Source organism: Gadus macrocephalus, chromosome 20 (assembly GCF_031168955.1).
Source record: "Gadus macrocephalus chromosome 20, ASM3116895v1".
NCBI lineage: Eukaryota > Metazoa > Chordata > Actinopteri > Gadiformes > Gadidae > Gadus > Gadus macrocephalus.
In genome coordinates, this window is record NC_082401.1 from 16,023,770 (window position 1) to 16,031,600 (window position 7,831).

A 7,831-nucleotide genomic window follows, 5' to 3' on the forward strand; every position below is an offset into this window, starting at 1 on the left:
TGGCCTATAAAGTATTTGACAGGAGAAACTCTTTTCCCGGTAAATGGTCACTACGTAGTCTTAGCACAGCAGGAAAAAATCCCGGTGTTGAGCAACGCCGCTCACTGGTTAGTAGTGACAGGGCATATAAGGAGGCTGCGCCAGATGGGGAGCATTGCGCCGTGGACCAGCGCCGGGGAACATCTGGTTTGGAGAGAGGCTCGTTGCGCACTGCCTCAGGATGCGCGTCGTGGCTGTTCTCTGGGTGTTTGGGTTTCTGCTGGATGAGGCGTATTCGTGGGGATTCCAAAACGGAGTGTTTCATAACTCAATATGGCTGGGTAAATAATGCTTCGCTTCTTTTATATGTGTTTTGCTTTCGTCGTTCAAATCGGCCATATCCGATCAGGCATATTTGTAGGACGCCCTATTTGTACTGAGATTAGGCTTTTATTTTGTGTCTTTTAATTGAGCTGTTCAACTTGTGTTTACATTCTGGTTAGAGCACAATTTAGACACCAAATGTGGCATTTTCCTATTCCAATTACATTATTAAGCATCATAATATCGATTTTCTTTGACATTGTTCAAACATGCTAATCAGCCTGAACATTGGGAGGTGCTTAATCATAAATAGGTTGAGAATATTTAGGATTATTTGTCCTCTTCACATCAGCTCATTTTCTTTGAAGTGTGTTTTATTTTATAGTTATATTCTCCAGAACCCTTCCAACAGACTTGTTTACCTTGTACTTCAGAGTCACAGTAAATACAGTTATCTCAAATAGATTTAAAGAAAATCTTAAAATAAGTTTACCTGATAACGTCACTCTTCTTGTTATTGTAGTGTCATGCGTCATACCAAAACCTCAGTGAGGGACCTCACACCCCCTCCAACCATGGCCACACACCCACACACAAACACAAAGCCACAGACAGACACACACACACACACACACACACACACACACACACACACACACACACACACACACACACACACACACACACACACACACACACACACACACGCAAACACACACACACACACACACACACACACACACACACACACACACACACACACACACACACACACACACACACACACACACACGCACACACACTGAACAAGCCAGCAATGTCACAACTAGGGCATCTTTAATCTCTTTTCTTTGAGAGAAACTCTTGATGTGTGTATCTGTTTCTCCTAGATGCGGATAATCATTGTTGGTGCAACTGGACGCCACTGGCAGTGTGTCAGTGTCAGTATTTACCTTGGTTCATGAGAGGGAATACTCTGTTTTATGACTGTGCTCTCTCTCTCTCTCTCTCTCTCTCTCTCTCTCTCTCTCTCTCTCTCTCTCTCTCTCTCTCTCTCTCTCTCTCTCTTTCTCTCTCTCTTTCTCTCTCTTTCTATCCCTCTCCCCCCCCCCTCACTCTCTCTGACAGAGCAAGCAGCTGGTGTATACCATAGGGAATCACGCAAAGGCAGATACCAGCTGACGTATAAAGAGGCAAAAGCTGTCTGCAAATTTGAGGGAGGGAAGCTGGCCACCTATGACCAACTGGAGGCTGCACGCAAAATAGGTCAGTATCATTTTGGCACACACACACACACACACACACACACACACACACACACACACACACACACACACACACACACACACACACACACACACACACACACACACACACACACACACACACACACACACACACACACATCATGACCAAAACGGTCCATATGTGGTACACACTGTTAGAATCATCACCACATTGTCACTACCTGAGCCCCAGGTGACAAACGACTGAAAGAAGATGGATCGAGGTGGACCTTTCCCCATGTGTGCTCGTGGGATGGGTTTGCTACAGCATCTAAACTATAACATTCCACCAGGATAGGTAGTCCATCGCTGTAAACCCAGCGGAATGCCTTTAAAGTTTTGGGGAGGGGGAGTCCCAACTCGCTCAGAGAGGTGAACAAAGCTGGTTCTTCTCTGTGCCCGACAGAAAGCGTCCCCCTGTGGGGCCTCTTGTAAAACTCCATGTCCAATGTTACGCAGCTCCAGCAGAACAGTAAAAGGGGCCAGTTAACGATATGTTCCAGGGGTTCAGTGTTCCCCATGGCACAGGGATTGAATCCAGTCGTTCCCCCCACACACACACTGCCCGCCTCAAGTTGGGGTAATCTGTCAGTGGTTACAGCGGAGTACCCCTCCAACCCAACCCCCACCACCAACCCCACCAACATCCTTCACTCCCCATGGCAGTCGTACCAGGAGGTCCTTGTCTCCTTTAAAGCCCTGCTCTCCTCGCTGGGGGGGTCCGTTGCCAGATTCTTCCTGAGTCACAGGAAGCTTGCAAAGCTGTTTTTTTTTTATAGAATAGAATAGAATAGAGACTTTATTGTCATTGCACATGTCACAAGGGCAGAGCAGCGAAATTACCAGTTACATCCCATCCAAGAATCATAAAAGACAGTGTGGGGAGACAGGACGGAGAGACTGTCGGGGCGCATGCGCTCCCTCAATATTAAATAAGAAAAGGAAAACAAGAGGGTAAACGAGGGGGAAAAAAATAAGTAATTCCGAAACTAGGCTCCTCTAAGGGGGGCACAGTGTAGGGATTAGCAAAAAACACCTCTGCACATAAGCAACATATCAAAAACATGACAAACACATGTGGGAGGAGGGAAGGGTACCGGGGAGGGGAGGTGTCACAGCTCAGACACCGGGGGGGAGGACGCAGCCAGCGGGCGCGTCGCATCACTCGCGGCATACTGTACTGTAACGAGGGACGGAGAGGGGGGAGGGAGTCCAGAAGGCATTGAGTCCAGGGGGTGTGTGTGTTATGTGTCTTGTGTGTGTGTGTGTGTGTGTGTGTGTGTGTGTGTGTGTGTGTGTGTGTGTGTGTGTGTGTGTGTGTGTGTGTGAGCCCAAGGACTCTGCACCCAGACTCAAACAGTGTCTCTCCCGTCTGATGCTGACGACCACGAAGCGTTCTGATCCAGAGACAAAGTTCACGGGAGGAGGAGGATAAGGGGGGGGGGGGGGGGGGGGGGGGGGGCAGAGCATCTGTCTGCATAACAACCAGGGGAGTGGGGGAGCCGAATAAAGATAACGATTGCTTTGGGTCAGGCCGACTCTGCAATTTTCACCTGCCTTAAGTCTCTCTGATGCTCTCTGCAATATTCCAAATTCCAGATTCCAAAAACCAGAATTAGCAGAATTTCGGTGGCCCGTTTAAGCCTGAGTCTGTGTGTTGGTAGCCCGGCACAATCCATCAATGACGGGCAGCTTCTCAATAGCCGAACATGCTGCCATCGCCTTCCTAGCTTTGCGATAGAACAGGAGCCCGCAAACTCCAAACAGCAGGAATCCTGTTATCATAATCCCAATTATGTAGACGTCTTCAACGTCAAGTATGGCGAGACACAAATGCCAACAGAACAGGGACAAACACAGAAAGCGTGTGTACGTTTAACTTGATTGTGCCCCTGCACCACCCAAAGACCAATGCACTGCCACTGCAAGGCCAGTGGGGTGTAGAGGGGCGTAACAGGCCTCCACTCCTTCCAGGAGTCCATCATGTATCCCGCTGCAAACGTTCCGTCAGGGCAGGCGGGCTCCCCTTTGCCCATTTTTCTCGTCGAGAAAATTTGATCAATAGCGTTGAAAGACCAGCCAATCAGATCCATAATTTAGGTTTCGGATAGAAATGCAGAGAGAGGCTCTGACAGATTTAGAAGAGACAGCACAGGACAAGACAAAGAGCGGAGGCAGGAGAGATAAGGGCCGGGAGGGAGCAGAGGGAGCAGAGAACAGAGAGAGAAGCGACCGCCTTCGTTGGAGAGCAGCAGAAGAGCACCCCCTGTAGACTTGAGTTTCCAGTTGTTCTCTAGAACCAAAGTTAGCGTGACAAAACAATACTTACAGTACCTACGACAGAAATGGGTCGTACACCACACAAGGATAGCTTCCCTGCACCACGGCACACCAAGAAGGAAATGTAGATTTTCCTTTCTCCGTTTATTGCCCTCTTCATGTCTTTTATGAACCTTGTTTTGCGGGGACTCTAGGTCTCCACGTGTGCTCGGCGGGCTGGTTCGACAAGGGTCACGTGGGCTACCCCATCGTCAAAGCCGGCGCCCTCTGTGGCTTTGGCAAGATCGGCATCATAGACTACGGCTACCGGATGAACAAGAGCGAGAGGTGGGACGTGTTCTGCTTCAACCCAGACAGTGAGTATACAGGCATGCGGAGCGTCTCCATGGTGAATGCAAGAGGAAGTTTGGGTGTGGATTTTTAGTGGTCCATGAGTGAGCGTCTGAGTCAGACCCTGAAGTCAGAGGAGAGGGCTGAGGTTGAGTCAATTACTGTACGGACTGAAACATGTGTTGGAAAAGGGACCTGACTTCCAACTTCAGCAGCCCGGTTCCATCAGAAAATAAACGGGCCCCCAGCAGAGAGTGTCGGTTGCGAAACAGGAACCGGCGCTATCCAGCCTCTGGAGGTCTTGTGGCCCAATCTCTCTCCCAGCGTGCGAGCTATCAACCCCCTCTGAACAAGGATAACCACACAGGAAGTCCAGCCTGCGGCTGAGGAGGAGAGTTCAGCGGGTTGGTGGGGCAGCAGGGCGGCAGAGGAGAGGGCCCGACTCTTGGCTAACGATGGGCTGATTATGGGCTGACTCTGGGCTGACGCGGGGCTGCTGCTGTCACCATCAGGCACCGGTTTGCTCAACCACTCAGCTTGTGTCATTGTGAGTCAGCAGCAACGTGGTGCTGAGGTTTTCCTTCCTGCTGCCATGATCTCATTGACGTAATCATGACGGGTGTTTATGTAGGTTAAACCTTGACACTGAGCTCATAGAGGCACAGAGAAGTTTAGACAATAATATAATACAGACCTTTTTTTGCGAACACATGGTTCATATTGAAATGTCAAAATCAAGTAATTTTAGAACTTTTTAATCGTAAAAAATGTCAGTCCTGTTCACTAAATGATCTAGATGTGTAAATGAAGACCATATGGCTTAAAAAAATTAACATTTTATTACTGTTACTATCTAATTAAATCCCAGTTTGCACTGTTGGCACACCTGTTATTGATTGTCCCCATTCAGTCCTGGGATTTACTTTCCCTTTCTGCACTGTCTCACACAGCCAAGCAGTGCGGGGGCATTCTGACGGAGCCGGAGAGGCAGATCCGGACGCCGGGGTATCCCGAGGAGTACGAGGACGGGCAGATCTGCTACTGGCACATCCGCGTGCGCTACGGCGAGCGCGTCCGCCTGCACTTCCTGGACTTTGACCTGGAGGACGACACCTCGTGCATGGCCGACTACCTGGAGGTCTACGACAGCTACGACGACATCACAGGCTTCGCCGGGAGGTACGTGGCCTGCCGTCCTGAAGAGGCCCAGAGCAGATTAAGGAATGTAACCTTTTCACAGAGGTGTAGCCCTAGGATGAACACAGGTGTCATGATTCTAACTATTTGCTGCTTTGACGTGCCAGGGTGCGGTCGTAGACTAAACTAGTGAAGATAACTCACCCTGAACACGGACCGTTTTGAACCCTTTGGCCGGTAGATGTAAGTAGGCAGGTGTTACGTTTATGTGGGTCAAAGCATCAGCCAGGGTCAGTGTGTGTTATCCTCAGTACTGTTTAGGACACGTCCAAGCTAGTCCAGATACATCAGATTCAGAGTTTTCAAATGTATCCGAAAACGACCACTCTGCGAAAAATGATTACTGATGGAAGAGTTAAGAATTGATAACAAAAATCGACCATCATTTACCTTCGAACCATACGATGACATTCCATGTATGTCCATAGCATACCATGCTGGTTCATGCCACACATTCCAAGTCCATACCACAGCATGCTAGTCCATATCACGCCATGCTTGCCCATATCACGCCATGCTAGCCCATATCACGCCATGCTAGCCCTTACCACAACTGCATGATAGCCCATACCACAGCATGCAAGTCCATACAACATCATGCTAGACCATACAACGCCATGATAGTCCATTCCAGAGCATGCTAGTCCATATCACAGCATGCTGGTAGATACCACATCATGCTAGTCCATGCCACACCTTGCTAGTCCATATCACATCATGCTAGACCATACCACAGCAAGCTAGTCCATACCATGCCATGCCAATCCAGAGTATGCTGCTGTATATGATTACACAATCCTTGTTCAAAGTATCTAACCAGGTCTCTATGCAGGTTCTGTGGTGACGACCTACCAGATGACATCATCAGCAGTGGTGAGAAGTTTGATTATTCGTCCTAACACTAATTTAATGACGACTGTGAAGTCCCCCAGGTAGACAGAAGGATACTTTTCTTGCACACAAAGGTTTTGCTTTAAACATGTGAAGAATACAGCGAAAGAAAGTTGCAGAATTCATATTCAATTCATTGAGGTAGTTCTCTTGTCTTCGATTATTCTTGTATGTTGAGCATGGGCATGTTTATAATTATATGGCTGCACAAATGTTAAAAAGGTGACATATTATACCAGCAGGTGTGAGTGTGGTTAGCCGTTACAAGCCGTTTTGAAAGTGGGCGTGTCCACATCACCTGGTGCTATAATATGTCACCTTTAAAAAAATTCTATCTATTTTTGTCCTTACAGGAAATGTGATGACCCTGAAGTTTCTCTCGGATGCGTCGGTGACAGCGGGGGGCTTTCAGATGCAGTATATCGCCTTCAACGCATCACTCCTCTACCAGGGCCACGCCAGCCCCCTCCCCTGACCTGTCACTCACACACCGACGAACACCAGCCACTCCCCTTGACCTGTCACTCACACACCGACGTACACCAGCCACTACCCTTGACCTGTCACTCACACAACAATGTACACCAGAACAACTCCTTGTGTAGTGATGACTTTTATTAAGTTCTTGCTGTAACAGAAATATTGCAATTATTTAAAAAAAAATATTTTGTGTTCTATTTAACTTTGGTGAATGTTTGTTTCCTGTTTGAAACAGCCTACTTGAAAACAAATAGACCCAAATTGCAATGAAAGTAGTAATGGTTTCTGCTGTGGTTTATTTAATTCGTTTGATTTGATTTCGATTTTTAAATAAATACAACTAACAAACTTGACATGTGGTCATGGGAAGTTTTTAGCTCATGAGTTGAGCCACAACGACCAGATGCATACAATATGCAGGGTTGCAATGCAGTCCAGCTATATTGGAGCATGGGGGCGGTGCGAGGGTGATGGTGGTGGTGGTGGTGGGGGGGGGGCTAGCGGGGGCTTAAGCTCCCCCTGCAAAAGGCTCAGCCCCCTCAAAGCCCCCCCCTCCCAAATACCCCCAGTCATTTTGTGATGATATATATTTATGGAAATAATATGTTTTTAATAATATTGGGGCAAGCAGCACGGGAATGAACCAACGGGGGCCCAAGTTATGGGAGTTTGCAACTCTCGTGGCCCATTCTCCGAACAACCCTAAAAGTTGCCTTTATGTAAACACACACACACACACACACACACACACACACACACACACACACACACACACACACACACACACACACACACACACACACACACACATACACACACACACACACACACACACACACACACACACACACACACACACACACACACACACACACACACACACACACACACACACATGTGTTTGTGTGTATGTTTGATAATTATAATAATAATAATAATAACATATTGACTATTATAGTATTAATATTAATATTAGTATTATCCATCCATTATATTATCCATCCAACCAATGCTTGGTGGAATTTCAGAAAGGCATTTTGTGGTTCAAGGTGCATGGGATGCTG

At 47.7% G+C, this 7,831-nt stretch overlaps 1 protein-coding gene and 1 long non-coding RNA gene across 3 annotated transcripts; one reads left to right on the forward strand and one right to left on the reverse strand.

The window, feature by feature from the left end:
- The first annotated feature begins 141 nt into the window (after positions 1-141).
- tnfaip6 (tumor necrosis factor, alpha-induced protein 6) lies at positions 142-7,120 on the forward strand. 2 transcript variants are annotated; one of them, XM_060039390.1, is made up of 7 exons: positions 142-320; positions 1,432-1,569; positions 4,064-4,225; positions 5,150-5,378; positions 6,229-6,269; positions 6,641-6,763; positions 6,806-7,120. In XM_060039390.1, exons 1-6 carry the CDS (start codon positions 221-223, stop codon positions 6,760-6,762), a joined length of 792 nt encoding a protein of 263 aa, XP_059895373.1. In that variant the 5' UTR covers positions 142-220; the 3' UTR covers position 6,763; positions 6,806-7,120. The 2 variants fall into 2 exon arrangements, with proteins under 2 accessions (XP_059895373.1, XP_059895372.1); XM_060039389.1 differs by having other exon boundaries at positions 6,641-7,120.
- LOC132448263 (uncharacterized) lies at positions 1,636-4,064 on the reverse strand. The gene is made up of 2 exons (XR_009523340.1): positions 3,919-4,064; positions 1,636-2,351 (listed from the first exon to the last, which is right to left on the reverse strand). It is a non-coding gene; the product is annotated as an uncharacterized LOC132448263 (long non-coding RNA).
- Positions 7,121-7,831: the final 711 nt, after the last annotated feature.